Source organism: Hakea prostrata, chromosome 8 (genome assembly GCF_041222555.1).
Source record: "Hakea prostrata isolate BN-2017 chromosome 8, UWA_Hpros_2, whole genome shotgun sequence".
NCBI classification, from domain to species: Eukaryota; Viridiplantae; Streptophyta; class Magnoliopsida; order Proteales; family Proteaceae; genus Hakea; species Hakea prostrata.
In genome coordinates, this window is record NC_142607.1 from 22,300,258 (window position 1) to 22,321,615 (window position 21,358).

Below are 21,358 nucleotides of genomic sequence, written 5' to 3' on the forward strand. Positions count from 1 at the left end.
TGACCCATATCTTAGGATTGGTTACCTTCATTATGTTGATGCCACATACATGGAGGTTGTGTCTGATTATGCTCGATTTTCTTAGCTTCCATGTCATGGCATGAGTATGTGGTACAACATGAGCATTAGGTTGGATGGTTAACACAGTGGTGAGATTTAGTCAAGCTAACACAATAGCTTCCATTAGACTAAGTCTCATTCTTCCTATGATGGTGCATGGTGGACTTTAAATCTGATCTTGTATGATGTCAAGGAACAAATTTTGGTCGAAACAGGAATTTCGACCTTGCAAAAGGCCGAAATTCCTATGTTTCGGTTGAAATTTTGACCGAATCTAGACACTTTTTCTTTTTCTTTTGAAAATTGTAACTTCAATTTTGGGCCTCATATGGACTCAAAATGATTTAGATTCTTGTGTACTACCTATTTTAAGCATAATAAACACTATAGAACTACTAGTTTACCAAAAAAACCACTGAAAATGTAACATCCAAGTATATACTACATAAGAGAAGAGGCGAGAATGTTACCAATTACCAATTACAAGTCTACTCTATTTTATGTCTACCTCTTCTATTTGCACCCCATGCAAATGACAATACAAGTCCCATGATGTTTGCCCCATGTAGTTGTCGACGTAGTCAGCAATTACAGCTCTGTATGTGGCTTCATCCACATGCTTAAGATTTCCTGATGGTGGGAAGTTGTGAATCTTCGAATAAGGAACTGGCTCAATTGCATATGGAAAGGTTGGTGGTGGCTGTGTTATAGAGTGGAAAATCTACTGAACAAATGAAGAAGTGCCCTGACTGTCAGCATAAGGTCCATACTGACAATAAGGTTCTAGTGGTTGACTTCGATAGGTGACAGTGGGGGGACACCATAAGCTCTATAAGCTCCATAACCATAAGGCTCCAGTAGTGGCTGACCTTGAGTCAGATATCTAGGAGGGACACCATATGGTCCATAACCATAAGCTCCATAAGTCGACCTAGTAGAACCAATACTCTCCACAACAGTATCATATGAGGACTTTGCAAGCTTATACCATCCAGATCCTCTGGAGGTGGAGGAGTCTCTAGAATCATCAATGCTCATCGATCTCATAGATCCCACCAAGGTCTCGGCATCACCAGGACGGTAGGAGCCATATGATGGCATGTCCTCTATTCTATAGCCATGCTGTCTCCCCTTCCCCTTCCTGGAATATGTAGAGGAAACATTTTGGCCTCGAGATGCAGCTTCAGTATTGTCTGAATTCGGTGTTGTGTGGGTGAACTGACTCTTACCTGTGAATTTTGGTGGTTGTCCTCCTCCGACTCTCATGTATTGCTAGTGTTGGTGGTCTATCCCTAGGATCAGCTGAATCCTGATCACGAGGTCCAACACCCTCCTCATCCCCTCCATCATCATCATCGCCATCGTCATCATCATGGTAAAAAATTCGAGGGAAACTCAAGTTTCGACCGGGTGAAAATGGGAAACTTAGGTGGAAACTTGGGAAATTTCGAGGAAACCGAGGACTTTTCCGTACAAGTTTTGACATCATGTTTGGACAGGTTTTAGAGAGTATGTTGGGGTGGGATCCTGTATTTAAGCTAATTAGAGTATAAAGAATGCATTTATTGTATTTTGCTAAAAAAATCAATGTAAATATGTCATTCAATGTACATAACATCAATGTAGAGTTGTCCAAAAAGTACATTATAAACTTAACTACTTAAGCACATAACATTCAATATATAATTTCTAACTTCAAAATAGTTGACAATAAAAGGAAAATACAACTTAGTGTTAAGAGGAGTGCCAAGAGTGGATTCATCTTGTGAGCTGAGTAGTATTATGCCTGTAACATCCTCTCTTCCAACCAACGAACATAGACATCCCATGACATTTTACGCCTATGGTTGTCAAGTTAATCAACAACTGTAACTTTATGAGTCTGATCATCAATATGCTTAAGATAACCAACCTGAGGGAATACGCACTTTGGATAGGGAAGTTCTGATGGAGGGGGTATTGGTCGTGGGTATTTGGGGAAACATGAAATAAACAAAAAATTGAAAATTTGGGAAAGCTACAAAATTTACAGGAAAAAGTCCCAAGTTTCCACAAAATTTCCCAGGTTTTCACGAAATTTCCCAAGTTTCCACGAAATTTCCCAAGTTTCCCACGAAATTTGGGAATTTTTTTCCTCATGAACCAGCTGGTCCAACTGGGTTGAACCAAGTTTCGAGGTTTAGACAAGTTTCGACGAAATTCCGATAGTTTCGATCAAAACTGAGGACTTTTTTTCGGTCCTCATGAGTTTCGTTTCGCATTTTCCAAAATGGGAAATTTCAGTGGAAATTTCGCAAGTTTCGATGGAATTTTGTTCTATGGTCATCATCATCACTATTGTTGTCATCTCCAGAGGCTTGAGTCACATCATCCTCAGTGTTGGACTAGGCAATCAAATCCTCACTCTTTGTGGATGCATTAGGGTGTGGCACGAAGGGACGGGCGGGCACCACATATGCACTCCCCTCCTGGGCTATGAAGTCCTCCTCATCAGCCCCCATCTCCTCTGAAATCTGTCTATAGGACGACCTCCCTCCTTATCCAACAATGGCTCTCCACTGTCTCTGATCCAATCAACTACTGGGTTATCATTATCATCCATCTCAAATATGTCGGCCAACTCGATATTGTTACTCTCTTTGTCCATCACCTGTCTAATATATGATCCTCCTTGGTCTATATTATAGTTTATGTAGACAAGGTCCTCTAGATGCTTCACACCCAATCGGTTGCACCTCTTTGAGTGAATAAGGCTAAAAGTGTTCTCATTTCTCTCACAACCAGTGGCAAAACCTGTCTGGGAGAGCACTTTGCTTGCAATCGCACTCAAGTGGGGTGAGTCACGTCCAAATTGCAACCACCACTCAGCTGCAACAAACATAGATTCCAAGTCATTTCAATACTTAAATAACTAAATAAAAGACATAATATAGTAATTTAATATATAATAAAATAAATGAATGAACTTACCCCTAGGGGTGGATTCCCCGTCCGATACGGCCACTGAACGACCGAAGCTCTCAGTGTCATCCCTAAATGCCTTTATCTAATATATAAAGAGAGAAAACAATGACTAATTACTAGGTTAATGACTAAGTATAAAACTATGAATTGTGAATATCAAATGATTCAAATCAATATCTCACCTCCATAAGGATGATTGCTTGTTTAGATGGATCCGGTTCCAACTTCTCCACTATAGTTTGGATGGCATCCATCAAGTCTTGCCTCATCCCAAGATTGTCCTTGTAATGGTGCTTGGGATTTAAGTAGTATACTTTGTAAGAAAAAGTATGTCATAAAAGGGAATAGTTAATGTTTAATAGTGTGATAACATAATAAAAATTAAATTGAATACTAGACATAACAACTCACCAGCCTTATGTATTGGATGCTGTAACATAGACTGCCATCTAACTTGGATGATTTCGAGGACTTTCTTGTTGCCGTGTGGGTGGACCTGAGCAACTTGTTGCTTCATTCTCTCTAGTGTAGCAAATATGTGTGGTAGAGTAGGTTTTCTCTGCTGATCTACCATCCTCAACACATGCACCATAGGCTCAAGCATCTTTACTACTATCATCACATTATGCCAAAAAGTCTCATCGAGTATGGTCAACTGTGCTCTCCTTCCTCCCATGGATGAAGAACCCTCCTAGCTAAACCACTGCTTGGATGCAAACATGCTCCTAAGGCCAGTCTTCTTACTCTCAAAGCTCTGCAGTGCTATCCAATTAGTAGCAAATCTTGTTATGCCTAGCTTCATTAAGTCACCCTGACACTTGTCCCTAATCATCTTTAATGCATATGTGTGGTTATAGATGAAGGTGCTAACTTGTCGGGCTTGCTCCATGGTCTTCTTCACAAGCTTGACCTTTTGAATGTCCTTCAGCATTAAGTCAATGCAGTGAGTAGCACATGGAGTCCAAAAGAGCTTATATCTGTCCATCCATCAAGGCATCAACACAAAGTCATAAAGTGAAAATGTAATGTAAATATATGTATTTAAAAATGAAAAATTAATACTATATGTTTTGATACCTGGAGTTCTACATCTTCAACCCAACTTTCTTGTAGTTGGAGCCATTATCAGTCACAATTTAGATCACATTTTCCACTCCAACCTCCACCACTTGCTTTAATAATTTATAAATATATTTTGCATCATTATTATCACTTGATGCATTTACTGACTTGATGAACACTGTCCTCTCATGACAATTAAACATGAAATTGATGATGGACTGTTTAGTGGGACTAGTCCAACCATCAGCCATCACGGTCACTCCATAATAAGCCCACATGGGCTTTAATCATTAATATACTCATTTAAGTCCTCATTATGCTTAAGCAAATAGACATTATATATCTCATATGGAGTGGGTTCCTGTATACCAATCCCAACCTTGCTTGTGTACTCAATCATATCCCTATAGTAGGGCCCTTGGGCTGTATGTGCTGGAATACTATGGTAATAAGCCCATTTGGAGAAAGTCATCTCCACTTTTTCCTTCACACTCCCCCATAAGTGCTTCAACTTTCTTTGTTTATGCTCAGGCCTCACAAATAGGGTCGGATCATTGCGAAGAATCTCCAGATCCGGATCTGTAGGATGTGTTGACAAAACTCGACCCCTTCTAGGCGTCCATGGGATAGGAACCTCTTGCCTCACGCTTTGACTCCTCCTCATAGGGACTTGGGAGCTGCTTGTGCCTCCCATACCTACTGGCTCTCTAGAGGACCCACAACCTAGAGACCTCTGTTGCCTCCTTATGTCATCAACCCTCTGTTGCTCCCTACTCATCATCATCGCCCTCTTGATCTGTTCTGCCTTTGGTTCAGGGTCACATCCATACTCTCTTGGCTCTAAACCATAATCCTCGGGATTTGGAAGTTCATAACTCCTCCCTCTGTGTTCTCTTCTCTTTCCTCTTTTGCTTTCCCCACTAATATATGAGGCCATTGCCTTCTTGACCTCTACGGGCACCTTTTGGCACCCTACTACATCTTTGATTCCACCAGCTAGATGCACCTTCAGTCTAGTGGCCCACCTCCTCCTATTTGTTTTTTGCAGTAATTACACTCACTCTTCTTCCTATCAGTTGTCAGTGGCCTCTCATGTTGCCAAGCTATGTTTGACATTCTTGAAAGAGAGTGCCTGATACAAGAAATACACATTTAAGCATCTTGAAAAGCTCCACAATATGCTTAAAAAATTACATGCATGCTTCTAACAATAACCTCCTATTTTTAAATATAAAAATATATTATTATTATAATAATAATAATATATAAATCATTTAAAATATATAAAATACACACTAACTATCTTAAAAAGCTCCACAACATGCTTCAAAAATTACATACATGCTTCCACTAATACTCTCCTATTTTTAAATTTAAAACTAAAATTAATTATTTTTTTATTTAAATATTTTTTAATTAAATATATATTAAATACAGTAAAATTACATAATTAACAGAAAAAAATTTATTCAACACCATCATAGCAATATGGTGTCTCAACTCTCACATACATTAATTTGAAGCTCATACATCTACTATACATATATATTTTTAGCAATATACATAATTTACTAAATAATTTTTAATAACAGAAAAAAAAAAAAAAGTAGGAAGAATAAAAAATTAATTTTGACACTACAAATTCATAGATCAACACTCTAAAGTAAACATACTTAAATTTGGTAGCAATCCAAGAAGATTTAAGGCACAGACAAAACAAAAATAAAAATGATGAAGTTGGTTACTCACCTTGCAAGATTTGAGAAAATGCACAAATGGAGGTGCAAATCTAGTGTTTGAATGAAATGGAGTTGTAGAAATTAGGTGAAAAGAGGGATGAAAGCAAGAGAAATAAAAAAGAAAATCAAAATAGGGTTGAAGCTGTAAGGGCGATATCGCTTGACATGGCTGAAAATGACGATAGGTTGAAAAAACAGCTCGAAAAGGGACACTTTATAACATAGCTTTGTATCATTTCGCCATGATACCATATTGGTCGAAATATCGTATCGTATTGACCGAAATTTCGGTCGATACGATAAGATATGGGACACTTTTCGTATTTGTCCTTGTATTTCGTTTCAATTTGGAAAAGTGCAGACATTTCGACTAAAATTTCGTTAATTTTGGTCAAATTTTGTTCCATGTATAATGTATCTTAGTCAATGTAATTTTTTACCAAGTATTAAGTCCTACTTGTGTATTGAACTGGTTCTTGTACTTGCTCTTGTATTTGTTGTTGCATTTTAATGAAAATTTCAGTGTTCTCTTACATAATATCCATATTTTCATTTGTAAAAATGCATTTTCTAGGCTTCCAGTTTCACCAGCATACAGCCGGCATGTGCAAATCATGAACACCACTTTGTGTTAGGTTTTAGTAAAAATAACAATTCTATTGTGTTTATTGGCCTCAAATTAGGTTGTATACCGAAAATCAGGCCTAGAGAACACTTAATCCACCCCCCTCCCCCCCCCCAAAAAAAAAAATGCTGTAGATACATGGTACAACTTTGTGCCATATTTTGCGGAGATCTCAGTATCTTGGGTGTCTCGACACTGAGCTGAAAAGAGTTTTCGAACTATGGTTTCAGGCCTGTTCAAAACAAGGTCAGAATCTTTGTGTAGTCATTTAGTTTTGGATGAAATCCAGAAAGTGTCACACCTCCAGTTGCTGGTTTTGAGGCCCAAATACCTAATTAGTTATCAAAACTTTTAGGATGCCCTAGTTTAGGCCCTTTAAATGTAGTGGAGTCCACAGACAAATTGGTTGTTCTATGGATCCCAGGTTGTGATGTATGCACTATGCTATATGGTGCTGTTTAGTGCAAGGAAGTGAGGAACACATTTAACTCAATTTAATCCACTAAACTATGTTTCAAGGATGAATAGACATAGGTGGAAACCATTTCATAATTATCAAATGCTACTCATGTTTTATGCGGAGGTATGAGAGATTTTTGGTGAAACATCAAAAAATTGATGTTTTCTAGGAGGGATTTCCCTCTTTGGAGCAATACTAGCAAAATGATACTGAAACTTGAAATGTGGAATAATCTTCGTTGAACTCCAAAATTTCAATTAGAACTCATGCAATTTTTACCTGATGTTTGATTAAAATTTGAAACGATGTTAAATCCAACATATGGTTGAATTTTGCTCAAACTTTGAAATTTGGTCAAAGACATTGCAGATTTTCATGATCACATGCTGTTTCATTTTGAAGGCTTTTGAACCTGAAATATTTTGGCTGGTTTTGTGAAATTTCGTCAAAACATTGAATATTTCCATCTTATCTGCTGAAAGGATAATTATGTAATGCTCTTTTGTCTTCCCTTCATCCACACCACTTTGGTGTGGGTGCTGGAGGGGGAGGGGGTGATGTTGTTTAACTTTTACTTGCTTTTGATAGGTGGCTGGCTTCTAGAGAATTTGACATTTTTAATGGGTTGGGCTTTTTCATCAGGTGGCTTTATCTAGAGATCTTTGTAGTTTGATTGTTTTGAGCACTGGGGACCTAGTACAGAACAAGGTAGAACTGAAGGAATCTCAGTTGTCTACGCATGGTTTGCATGGTTTGCTTCTTAATACTTCTATATTTCGGAAAAGGTGAGTCTAATATCTTACAAAAGTTTTGATTGAAATTGAAATTGTCACTTTATTAGTTCTGGTTAGTGGGTCACAGAATATTGTAAGTTTTCATTTATTTTAATTTTGTTGCATTGATGTCTTCTTTTCTTCACGTGAAAAAACATAAAAACCCTAGAAGTGCATTTTGAAGCTTTATTTTTTTTTATATTTTTATATTAGGCAATAGGAGAACTGTATGAGGAAATTTAGAAAGATAATAAGACAAGAAAAAGAAAGAAAAGCATGTCTAATTGAAGTGTCGGACACAAAAGCCTAAGCTATTAGGTGGAGAGGATTAATTGGTGTATGAAGTTATCTGATGTCCTAGGTTTAGCAGATATCAAATTATTCTAATACCTCCCCATTTTCTGTTCTTTTGTTGGTTGTACATGTATATGACTCATCCAAGGTCCCAAAACTAGTCAATGTGGGAGTATCCAAAACAGCCTACCCCAAAAGTAAAAACCCCCGGCATTTAGAAGTGCCATAAAACCAAGTAGCTCTCGCTTCAAAGCCACGAATCCCAACAATGTTTAAGTGATTAATGCAGAGAACTGAAAGCAATGAGTCTGAGATTTAAAGTTACCGCATTCTATGGGTTTTACTTGTTTTCTTTCCATGCAGCAACAGGAGAGCATGACTATCATTAGGAAAAGGAATGTTTCACCAAAAAATAAAATAGGAGAAGGAATGGAATACTAAATCCACTGCATGGATATTAGAAACAAACAAAATCTGAGCAAATAGTATGATGTAGCACTGGATTGAATAGGATCAACAAGGGGCCAGTTCTTCCAAGATCCCTGGCAAAAGACTCAGAACTGTTGAAAGAGTTGAAGGAATCCTGACTTATGTCAGTGTGTCATAGCAGGACTTTATTTATAGTGATAAATATGTTCGAGCAAGTACAATGATACCTGATGTGGGACTAAAAACATAAACAATAAAAACTCTCTAATAGACCAAACTATCCCTTGGACTTAACTTATGACTTACAAACACTACTCCCTCATGCTGGTGCCTAGATTATCTATCATGCCCAACTTGCTAACAATATTATTAAATAACTTGAGACTCAAACTTTTTGTTAATACATCAGCACGCTGGTTGTCAGAGTTACCAAAAGAAATCTGAACCGGCTCAGACTCAACCTTTTCTTTAATGAAATGCCTATCAATTTCCACATGTTTGGTCCTGTCGTGCTGAACTGGATTATGGACGATGCTAATGGCTGATTTGCTGTCAGAATACAACCTTATAAGATCTTCCAGATTGGCTCCAAGTTCTTGAAGGAGACCCTTCTACCATAACACTTCACAAATACCTTGAGCTAAAGCTTTAAACTCTGCTTCAGCAGTTGACTGGGCCATTACAGCTTGTTTTTCGCTCCTTTAGGATACCAAGTTACCCCTCATATAAGCACAATAGCCGAAGGTAAATCTCCTGCATAGAAGAAATTTCGACAATTTTGACCGAAGTGCTTGGATTTTTGAAAACCAAAACGAAATTCCAATTATTAAGGAAAAGTTATAGGTTTCGACCAAAATTTTGGTGGTTTTGACTGAAAATTTGACCATTTCAACGTTTCAACTTGTTTTTCCTCAGTTTTTATTTGTTTTTATCCCATTTTCACCATGACTCCTTTGCCTTCAATCACCTCTTTTGCTCATCTTTTGCCTCCAAACACCTCCTAAACCACAACAGTTACAAAGGAAACTCCGGTAGTAATAGATGTGAAGCATGAGCCATACCCAACAGTTCCAAACTTCTCCTTTTTTAATTTTGTTTTGTTCATGCCTTAAATCATCTTGTATTGCCTTGAAATTAATATATGTTTAGCTTAGGACTATGAGTTATGATTGTGTTTTGTTAAACTTATTTTTTTATTATTTGCTACCATTTTTTCATTTTAGTTATTATTTCTAAATTTTCAAAATACATATGTATGTATGATGTATGGGCTTCAACTTAATATATGTGAGACACTATCACTTGATCTAGTTGGTTAATTTATTTTATAGACTTGTTGTATGTGTAACCATTCTATCAAACAATTCATGAATGTTGATGATTCTATGCCTGTATGCAATATAATTTATAATTGTTAGAACCATTCATTTGTTAGTATACTTGAATGATAAATTTTCAGTGGTTTTTTTTTTTTGGCAAAATACTAGTTCTGTTGTATTTATTATGCTTTAAATAGGTAGGAGACAATAAATTAGATAAAATGGACATCATATAAGGCCCGAAACCTAGGGTCAAAATAAAAAAAATAAAAATCATATGTTTCGACCGAAATTTCAATTGAAACCTAAAATTTTGGCCTTTTCTTGGGTCGAAATCTAAGTCGAAGATTTCGACCGAAATTTTTTCCTTGATCTCCTGTCATTCAGACATCCAGCTCAATCTGCATTTGTGTATGCTTCAACTTTGTGATGTCCCTAAGAAGAAATTAATATACCTTTCGCTGGAGATGCTTTCAAATACCTCAAGATACGGTATACTGCATCAAGATGTAAAGAATAAGGATCATGCATGTACTGACGAACAAGGTTGACTGCAAAAGTTATATTTGGCTTAGTGTGTGTCAAATAAATAAACTTCCCAACTAATTTTTGGTAGTTGGTTTTGTCAATTGGTTCTCCTTCCTTAGCTTACAAGTGTTGATTAGGCTCCATTAGGGCCTCTGCAGGTTTACACCCTAGCATTCTAGTCTCTTCTAATAGGTTTAAAGTGTACTTTCTTTGAGAAAGAGAGAGACACTATTAGCAAAGTAGGCCAACTCTACCCTGAGAAGTACTTGAGTCTGCCCAAATCTTTTATCTCAAACTCTGTCCCCAAGAAGGTCTTCAAGGCTGTATTTTCCTCCTCACTGCTTCTTATGATGACAATCATCCACAATATACAAGGATTACTGTAGTATGAGATCCATCCCGCTTAATATATAGAGTATGGTCTGCGTTACTTTTCCTGTAGCCATATGAGATCATTGCCCTATGAAATCTTCCAAACCATGCCCTAAGGGACTGCAATAGACTATATAGAGCTCTTCTTAATCTAAACACCTTCCCACGAGTCTCTGTACTAGAATAAACAAGAGGCACATCCATATATATACTTCTTCCTGCAACTCTTCATATAGGAAAGCATTCTTCACATCTAATTATTAAAGACTGTACCTTCGGTTTACAACACATGAGAGAACAACCTGAACAATATTCATCTTAGCAACAAGGGCAAAAGTCTCCTGGTCGTCAATGCCATAGGTTTGAGTAACGCTCTTGGCTACCAATCTTGCCTTATATCTCTCAATGGTTCCATCTACTTTGTGTTTTATTACAAACACTCATTTTCAACCAACGATCTTCTTTCATGCAAGAAAAGATACCAAATCCCATGTCTTATTTTTTCCCAGGGCTTGACCATAGCTTTCTTTCAATCTGAGTGAGACACTGACTCCTACCATGAGTTAGGGATAGAGGTGGAAGACGAAGAGAAAATAAGCTTTAAAATTCTAGGGATAGGGAATGATATGACACATGGTTAAAATTAGGGTGTTTGGTGCAAGTACGTGGCTATTTTCTTAATGCACTATGCAAATCAGGATCAGAGATAGATTCACACGAGCCAGGAGGACTTGTTGTTTCAGGACTAGGATTTGGTGTTTCCAATTGTTGTGGCTCAGAGGGTTTTCCGCTTCCTTTGGTAGGTCTACAAAGGAGGTTTAAACTCCCCCTGCATATCATCCACTAGTTCTTCCTATCCTGTCACTCCATCTTCAAATGATAAATCTGCTAGAGGAGACTCAACATAGGAACCTCAGGAGTAATCTCAAGGATCACCAGAGCTTCTTCACTAAGACTCCTCCCTTGAATAAGAATAGGGGAAAAAGGATACTTGTTCCTTAAAAACGACATTTATAGACACAAAAAATTTATGCGATCTAGGATGGTGACATTTATAACATTTTTGTGTAGGGGGATAGCCCAAGAATATACATCGGAACCCTCTAGGATCAAGCTTACCATGACTATGATGGTTGTGAATAAATGCAACACATCTAAAAACCTTAGGTGGCACCAAGGAAAAAATTTCGATTGATATGGTAATTTCGACCTTGAAAAAGGTCGAAATTTCAATGTTTCGGTCAAAATTTCGACCGAAACTGGATACTTTTTATCCAACTCTTGAAAAGTCAATTTCGAGCCTCAAATGCACTCAAATTGATTTGAATTTTTGCATACTACCTATTTCAAGCATAATAAACACTATAGAACTACTAGTTTACTAAAAAACTATTGAAAATGTAACATCCAAGTATCCAACATTCCAAGTATATAGTACATGAATCAGAGAATAAGCGGGAACGTTATTACTTACAAGTTAGTGAGTTACAAGTCTATTCTATTCAAGACACCATCACAGCAATATGGTGTCTCAACTCTCACATACATTCATTTGAAGCTTATACATGTACTATACAGATACATTTTTAGCAATATACATAAGTTAGTAAATAATTTTTAATAACAGAAAAATAAAAAAATAGTAAGAAGAATTAAAAAATAATTTTGACACTACAAATTCATATGTCAACACTCTAAAGTAAACATACATAAATTTGGAAGCAATCTAACATGATTTAAGGCACAAATGAAACAAAAATAAAAAATGAGGAAGTTGGTTACTTACCTTGCAAGATTTGAGAAAATGCACAAATGGAGAAGCAAATCAAGTGTTTGAGGGAAATGGAATACTAGAAATTAGGTGTAGAAGGGGATGAAAGCAAGAGAAATCAGCAAAAATTTCCAAAGGAGGTCGAAATGTAGAGGGCGATATCGCTCGGTAGGTTGAAATAGTGTCAATAGGTCGAAAAGTGGCTCAGTTTGGACACTTTATAAGCTGCGCAGGTAACATTTCGGCCTGATATTTCGACTCGTATCGATCGATACGAAACGATATGGATACTTTCTATTCCTACTACTACATTTCGTTTCGAATTCAAAAAATGCAGACATATTGATCGATATTTCGACCATATCGATCAATTTTTGTTCCATGGGTGGCACAATGAAATTGGTTGTTCCTAGGTGAACCTCAAGAGGACAACGGGTCTAAGACACGGGAAGGTATCTAGTTAATGAGATAGGTGCCGGTTTGAATTGCATCACCCTAGAATCGAGGAGGCATATGCCTAGTGAACATAAGAGATTGTGCCACTTCTAAGAGATACCTATTCTTGCACTTGGCAACCCCATTTTGTGGAGGTGTATCAACACCATTGGTTTAATGGATAATTCCATGGTCAAAGTAGTAAGAGGGAAAGCTACCACTTGAATATTCAGTCCCATTATTTATCCTAAGGATTTTAAGTATAGCCCCAAATTGGTCTTAACCATATTGTGGAAATTCTAAAAAGAGGAAAACATGTCTCTTTTTTTATGTTAGAGATAAAGCTAAGTAGTTCTGGTGCAACAATCAAAGAATGTGACAAACCAACAATGGCTAGAGATAGACTAAAACAAAATCCGAGAAGGGCCCCACACATCAGAATGAATAACATAAAATGGAACTTTGCTTCCGTTATCTAAAATGGGATAAATATGTCTAGTTTGCTTGGCCAAAATACGAACATCACAAGGAAGATCATTCAAGTTACACCTTTTAACTGATGTAGGAAATAGTTTAGAGAAAACTGACAAAGGAATGTGGCCAAGACGATTATGCTACTGTAACAAAGACACTAACTCAGGAGAAAATGGCGCAGAAATTGTAGAGAGAGCTGATGGAGAATCAAAACCTTCCAATAGGTAGAGCCCCCCTTTCGTTTACCACTGCTAAGCATACGCCCTGTCTTTAGGCTTTGAAAAACACAATAAGATGGAAAGAAGGTTATTTTGCAGTTTATATCACAGGTTAGGCTATTAATGGATAATAAATTAGCTGAAAGTTTAGGAACATGCAAAACAGAGGAAAGGGTGAGGTTGGGTAAACAGATAATGGAGATTGGAGCCCCTTCCAAAAGTAGGGGACAATGACCCTTCAGCTGTCCAAAAAGTATGAGCAAATGGAATTGAAGAATAAGTGTGAAATAAAGAAGATGAGCTTGTCATGTGGTCAGTTGCCCCAGAGTCAATTATTAAGAAGGGATAAACAGAATTGACATTCTGAAAACTGAAAATTCCTGTAGTAGGCTGGGAATCAGAGGTAGAGGCAATGGCAGATGTAACACTCGCATTGGGGTCGACCTGGAAGAGGACCCATTAAGTCTGGTCATCAGTTGACGAAAAAGATTTTGGATCTCGTCTGAGAAAATAGACGCAAGAGTACTCTAGATGTTTGGAATAGCCTGGTTTGCAGATGCAAGATTGCTGCCCGCATTTCCACTCTTACCTCATCTATGGGAATTGCCTGGACGTCCATATAACTTCCAACATTTATCCTTTGTATGGCATTTCTTCCCACAATATTCACACTTCACAAAAGGCTAAGAGTCACCAAAACTAGGCTTAGGATTACTAGAACTAGCAGCTAATGTAGATTTATCGGGAGTTTCTGTATGCATCATACCTATCCGTTGATTGTCCTATGTATCCACCATGGCATAGGCTTGTTCTAGGAGGGAAAACGCTCACGGGAAAGGATGTTGCACGAATCTGATCATACTTTACATTTAATCTTGCCTAAAAGTCATAAACCCGAAGCTTGGCCTCCCACTTTTGATAAGAAATGGCATCTTCAGCATTCTTAGGTGTAAATTTCCCATAAAAATCCAAGGTTTGGTAATATCCTTGAAGTGTGTTATAATACAGAGAGAGAGAGAGAGAGAGAGAGTGTAAGGTCTTTCTGTTCTAAATAATGAATTTTTCATTTGATTTCAAATCATTATGCATCATTACCTAATACCTACTCTGGAGCATGTATCTTAAGCAACCTCTAAAAATAGTAACAACATCTGGGAGAAGGAGATAGCTCTCTATTGTGCTTGGTTTGATGGAATTAAGAAGAAAGACCATGACCAAACATTCATTTGTACACCACTTGGTAGATTGCGGACTAGAAAGGAAGGTTTGGTAGAAGTGCCACCAAGATGGCCATTAAGACGATGATCACCGGCTGCAAAAGAAACAGAATGAGACCACCATAGGTAATTGGTCCCATTCAATTTGACAATAGTCATTTGAAACGGAGAAAACTCATGATCCCAAGGAATAGATGAAGTAGGAAATCATTAAATATAATAGACGAGTTTGGTGTAGTTTGATCAACCATTGCAAGAACTTGGATTAGTCAAGAATGAAGAAATTTTTTTTTTGGTAGGAAGAAAAAAGTCACCACTATAAATAGGCCTGCCCCCTTTTTTAGGGTGAAATCAACATGGGACCATGGGACGAAAGTTTGACAACTTTCGCCGGTTCGCTAAGGAGCGAACCTAGCGAACCGGCGAAAGTTCGCTGAAAATTCGTTGAAATGGAGACGAATTTCGCTGACATAAAACTATAAAAAAGAAATTAAATGGTTTTTTGAGATATGGGCTGCTTATATGGCTCCAAAGGCAGAAAAAAGCATTAAATATTTGGGTGAGTAGGAGTTGTTTATGTGTCATTATCTCGGCCATGCACTTGGTTATTTTATTGTTTGTCATTTTCTAAGCATTAAATGTTTGCTCAGAAATGTGTTTATCTAGTCAAGATTGACTTGCCTGAGTGAAACCTCATATCTAAGAAAAGAGAAACTAGGGTTTCTTGCCTTTGGGGGATGATTCATGCATGGGTGACACCACATCAGGTCATTTACAGATCAGGGAAACATGGAAAATGGCAAAATGGAAAACCCGCACCTCCAAAAAGAAACTTTCTATTACCTTCTCCATCATGCAGTTATGCTCCAGTCCCACTCCTCAAAGGGTGTTTTGGGGTTCTGCATTGAAGCTTCGAGACTCCATGGATGAAAATTTGAGAAGGGAAGTGGCATAAGATGCATCAACGGCATTTATGACGTTGACGAAGGTGAATACAGAGAACTTTGAAGTCTGTGTTCCTCTTTCTCTTCTTCTCTTCTCGTCTTCTGTTCTTCCTCTTTCCCTTTTCTCCTCTGCCTATCTTTGGAGCATAGAGTTTTCTTTTTCTTTCTTGTTTTGTGCTTTGGAGTTAAGAAATGGCATCATGGATTGAAAATCCCACAGTTGCTGGAGAGAAGAAACAATTTCAGCAATATATCCAGAATATCTCTAGATTTCGGCGATATCTCGCTGGAAAGTTGCCGAAATGGCGAGATATCGTCGAGAAGACGGCGATATCCCGCCGTATTGGGTTCGGGTGGGGGTTTCATTTCGGGTAGCGATATCACCGAATTTCGGCGATATATCGCCGAAATTTGGCGATATTTCCTACCTTGCATGGGACGTATTGGGGCTGGTTGTGTTTATTCTAGTTCAGGGTTGGTCATTCATGGGACAAAGGCGATGGTTCAGGAAGAATCAAACCCTACGACGATAGTCTAGATGCAAAGAAAGAATGGGGTAGAATGTTCATGTTCTGGCCTATTTAGAAGAAGACAGAAGAAAAGGAAACAAAAGGAGCCGTTGGTTTTTGTCGTAGAGGTTTTGCGATTCAGTTTTGCATGTTACGATGGTGGTGGAAGGTGATGGTTCTGGGTTAAGATTGGAAAATATTTTCTTGTGAGGTGTAAAGGTCTGGCGATGGTTTTGATTCAATTGTAGAGGTCAAGCAATGGAAGGAGATAGGTTCTGGTGAAGATGGAGTTGTGATGGCTGGGTTTGGTGGTTTGTTGGTGATGCGATGGCTGCAGGGGTGGTGGCGATATGAAGAAGGCTCTGCGATAAGAAGCAGACTCTGTCGGTGGTTTTCTTCTTTGTTTTTTTGGGCGATTGGGAGAAAGGAAAGAAAAAGGCTGGTGCTCACTAATGGATTAGAGATGGCTCTGATACCATGTTGAAAGAGTTGAAGGAATCCTGACTTGTGACAGTGTGACATAGTAGGGCTTTATTTATAATAATAGTTATGTGCGAGCAAGTAAAATGATACCCGATGTGGGACTATGTTAAGAACCCTTCTATTCACTCTATAAATCAATATGAAAATATAAGAAATTGCCAAGGATAAAGCTGGTTTTAATGGTGCCAGACAACCCCAACTCACAGTGCCCCTCAACCTACGGCTGCCCAAACACTCACATCATATCATCCTCCCCTACTCCTAACATCTTACCCCTATTTATAACCCCTAATCAACCCTAATCCCCTCTTTCTCTCTCTCTCTCTCTCTCTCTCTCTCTCTCTCTCTCTCTTTGATGTAGCTTAATACGGTGATCTCGGGGCCCTATCACTATCAGCCCCTCGAAAATCACCTTGACCTCAAGGTGATGGAAATTTTGAAGTTTAGTCTTCACGTGTTTGCCACAAAACCAGGCCATCTCGGCAACATTCTCCAAAACCCAACGGCAGACCCATCTCCAAAGATGCAACTGCTAGCCAATGCCACGCTTACAATATGGATCTCCGTCCTTGTGACTTGATAGGTTGGTGTTTGGCTCGTGTAATTGCTGGAATCAAAACTATCCCCAAAAACATCATCAAATTGAATCTGATGCTGAATGTCAAATGCTAAGGATCATGCAAACATTGAAGGGTAACCCTTCTCAAAGTCATCATTCTTCGCAAGCATTACCAAGTTGGCCCCATGATCGCCTTTCGTTGCAATGGTCTGAAGAACAAAATATGAAGAGGACGATGGGAGAATTGGAACGATCACTCTAGCATCAACAACACTTCCAAAGTTTTCTAGATTAGACCCAATCCAAAGTTTTTGATCCAAAAGCTCCTTCTGTGAATCTCAGAGCAGTTGCTTGAGAATAGTCAAGGACTATACTGTTGAGCATTGCGGTCCTTGCATCTTGTCCCTTTGTGAACGAAATCAACCCTATTAGGAACATCGAGTCCTTGCGCTTCTACCTCACGTGCAACCTCCTCAATACTACCGCCCCAAACTTGTGATCAGTCCTCTATGTGAAAGCCCCAACACAAATCTGTGAAAAGATTGGGGAAACAGTGTCAAGACTTGGAGCGATACACTCGGTCTTGAAACTTTTTTCATCGGCAACGAAGCCAACACCATCATCGCAAACGCTGCAACCCCATTCTCACCGCCTCCTTTCCGTCTCGATTTTGAGAGGTTGAAGACGATGGCTTCCCCCTTTTGTGGCTCAGTTAGATCGCTGGTTTGGTAAGTACTTGGTTTAAACTGGTTCGGGGTTGGGGTTTTGGATTGTTTGAGATTATTTCGGCCCAAAATAGTAATGAGAGGAAATGGGTTTTACTGTAACGAAATGGGCCAGGCTCATAGTAAATGTTTTAAATGGGTGGGGTCCAAATACTTAATTCCATAGGTTAAGAGAAATGGGTTGGGCCTTGATTTAATAGAATATATTGGGCTTTGAGTCAAGAAATGGAGTGGGCCCAAGATAATTCTTTTGAGTGGGTAAGGCATAAGCACTTACAATTGTGGGTTAAGAAATATGGGTTGGATATTGGGTTAATGAAATAAGATGGGCTGGGCACAAGGGGGTTTCTTGGGGAAACTGACGGCCCAATCTTTGAACTTGGTTCTCTTGGGTCCTAAGTTTGATACTATGCATACCTTAGTTGGGCCCAAATTATAAGATCCTTGGCCCTTAATGTGTGAACCAAACCCATAAACTGGTTTGTGGTAGCCAAACTAGCCCCAAAAACCCTCAAACTTCAACGTCATCTTCTCCATTTTCAGCAAACAGAAATCCTCGCCATCACTTGGAGTCTTCTGCTGAATGTCGACCTCCGTCAATCTCTCTTCTCTTTGCAGTCTTTCAATTTATCGGCCTGTTTTGTTGCTGCAGCTCCAATTTGGTAAGCATTGTTTCCCGAATCACTCACTCTCTTTTTGTCTCTTCTCCAAGTATGACATAGGACTGCTGTAGCAATCGATCGATCTCTTCCGGCAATTTCACTCGGTGTTCTTTCCATCGGTTTTGCATGGTCTCCCTTTTCCATCACTCCATTAGTGCCCATATTTTCTTCTTGGTTGCTGTCCAAAATCACGTTAACCTCTGTTGCCTGGCCATTGCCGAAATCAGTTTGCAAGGCTTCTTTGGAACTCATCCAATCAAACACCGGCCAAGACCTTGCCTATACCCAATCCAATGTGTCTCCTTCCAAATGCTGGAGAGCTATTCCAAGCAAATATTCAACCATTCTTGTGCGCTCGTCCTTCACCGGAAAACAACGACAATGTCATCTCACCTCCCTGGGATTGTTAATGCTCTAATACGAATTTGTTAAGAACCCTTCTATTCACTCCAAAAATCAATACGAAAATACAAGAAATTGACAAGGATAAAGCTGGTTTTAATGGTGCTAGACAACCCCAACACCTCACGGTGCCCCTCAGCCTACGGCTACCCAAACACTCACATCATATCATCCTTTCTTACTCCTAACATCTTACCCCTATTTATAACCCCTAATCAACTCTAATCCCCTCTAATCCCCTCTCTACTCCTAACGACAAGGCGTTGCCCAGGCAGCAAGGTGACACTAGGTCGCCTTGACCCAATAATGGGCCTAGGTGTGCCTAGGCAGACGCTTTGACAACCATTATCTAAAATAATATGTTCATTTGAAGTGTCTTTAACAGCAGTTGTGCACAGCCGACAAAGTTTGACCAGCCGATAAAGCTGGACTGGGACATAACTCCTAACATATAAATCAGATTTAAGCAATTCTTGTTTCTTTTATAATTTTGAACTGTAAAATGGTGTACCAGTAAATTCAGTCCCTTGATTCTGTTTGGCAACTACTACGATAACTCGTCCTTTCTTCGACATTGCATTAACTTCTGACTTTTGTCTGTCGTTACTGTTTTCTCCCAAAAGTTGTATGCCATATTCTGGAATCTGGACTGCACCGTTAATGGTCTGTCTATTTCACTAGAGGAGAATTTATTTGGATGTTTATGACTACTGTGAAGCCCTTTGTATGGATTAACCCTCTGTTTATAGAGGAAATGTTTAATTGGCTTGATTAGTATTTCGAGCTTAGGCTTTCCCCTTTCCCCTTAACAACAGCAACGAAAGAACCTGATTGACATCTTCATCCTCTGGACCATTCTTAGTGGGAGCTTCCTTATTATCATTGATGCCTTGTCTGGCTTGAGTTGTCAATTTGGCTTCCTCTTGTGATGAACTGGTATGACAAAAAGCAGAATGAAATACATCCACTTCTCAAACCAACTACCGGGGAAGAATAAGAATGGTAACAGCTCCCTTTGAATTCTACAAAAGGAATTGGTAAACTTGTGGTTGTTCCAATTTTCTATGTAATACTGCCCCGACCAGTGCCTAATCTAGACCCCCTCATTCATGATCTATCGCCCTATGATTGGTAATATTCTCCTAATACTTTTTGAAGGAGCTCTAAAGGCAGCCCTCTTTAGATCCTTCAATCCCCTTGGCTGTAGTTGTCAAGATGCCTCCTTGGCATCCAGGCGCTTTAGTGGCACCTAGGCATTTGGTTTCACCATGCCACCTCACAGTGCACCCCCCCCCCCCCCCCAAACAAAAAAAAAAAAAAACTCAGACACTGGGCTTTACTCGACAACAACTAGTCAACGCCAATTGCTATCTATTCAATGTATGGAGCAGATGGACTGTTGCAGGGTTTTCAAGGCGACAAAAGCGAGGCTAGGTGATAAGAGGGCATTGAAAACCAAGGTGACACCAAGCAAGGCGATAAGGTGTCACCTAGGTGACAGGGGGACACCGAATCGCCTTGACCCAAAAATGGGCCTGGGCGGATGCTTTGACAACTATGGACTGTTGCTTCATCATAAATTTTCATATCCATTTCTCTATAGGAGAACAGTTCTAATATCAATATTTAGTTTTTGCTTATTAACTAAATTTATTTATCAGATCTTTCTGATATTGGCTGTGCCAAATTCATCGTGCATGGGTATTTTTAAAGATTTCACCAAGTGGTTTTAGCAGGTCAAATCAGTAAGTGGTATTCTTATGCTTGTACTAACTTTGTATTCTTACTTCTAATTTGATAGTTTCCACCTGTTGGGCTTACTTAAATATATCTTCATCCAAATGTTGTGGTCCATGTTCTGTTGCTCATTAGTTGGTTATTTGTTGATAAGCTGTCATCCTATGCACTTTTCTTTGTCTCTGCTTTAGGAGAAATGAGCTCCATCAGGTTGCCCTTCAAGCTTCAAACATTGCAGACTTAATTGAGGTTTTTCGGGCTTCACTCTCAGTTATGTTTAAGCAATGGTCAGATGCAATGCATACTTTTCATGAGAAGTTTGACCCTTTGTCTTCCCTGATTGTTGACCATGGTAGCTACTAATATCTTTGAATCATAATCAAATAACAGTTTCTTGCAACATATTCTTAATTTCATGTTTTATGGTTGCTGTTTTCTTCAATTTCATTCTCAGGACTCGACTCTTCCCCCCAAGAAGAGTTCCTAAGCCTTCTTGGTGGTGCTCGGACAAGTCCACCGGTTCATCAGTTTCTTGTTAACTCTCTTGGTGAAGTGGTATATCAAATATTCTGGGTGTATTCATGGCTACTGAGTAAC

The 21,358-nt window shown here is 38.8% G+C and overlaps 1 protein-coding gene across 1 annotated transcript in view; it reads left to right on the forward strand.

Moving 5' to 3' along the window:
• The window catches only part of APC4 (Transducin/WD40 repeat-like superfamily protein), a 108,598-nt gene that overhangs the window by 40,914 nt on the left and 46,326 nt on the right, over positions 1-21,358 (forward strand). Inside the window, exons 9-11 of the mRNA XM_089165174.1 lie at positions 7,553-7,695; positions 20,953-21,113; positions 21,216-21,316. Of these exons, the coding sequence (XP_089021300.1) occupies positions 7,553-7,695; positions 20,953-21,113; positions 21,216-21,316 (405 nt within the window). The remainder of the gene's footprint in view (positions 1-7,552; positions 7,696-20,952; positions 21,114-21,215; positions 21,317-21,358) is intronic.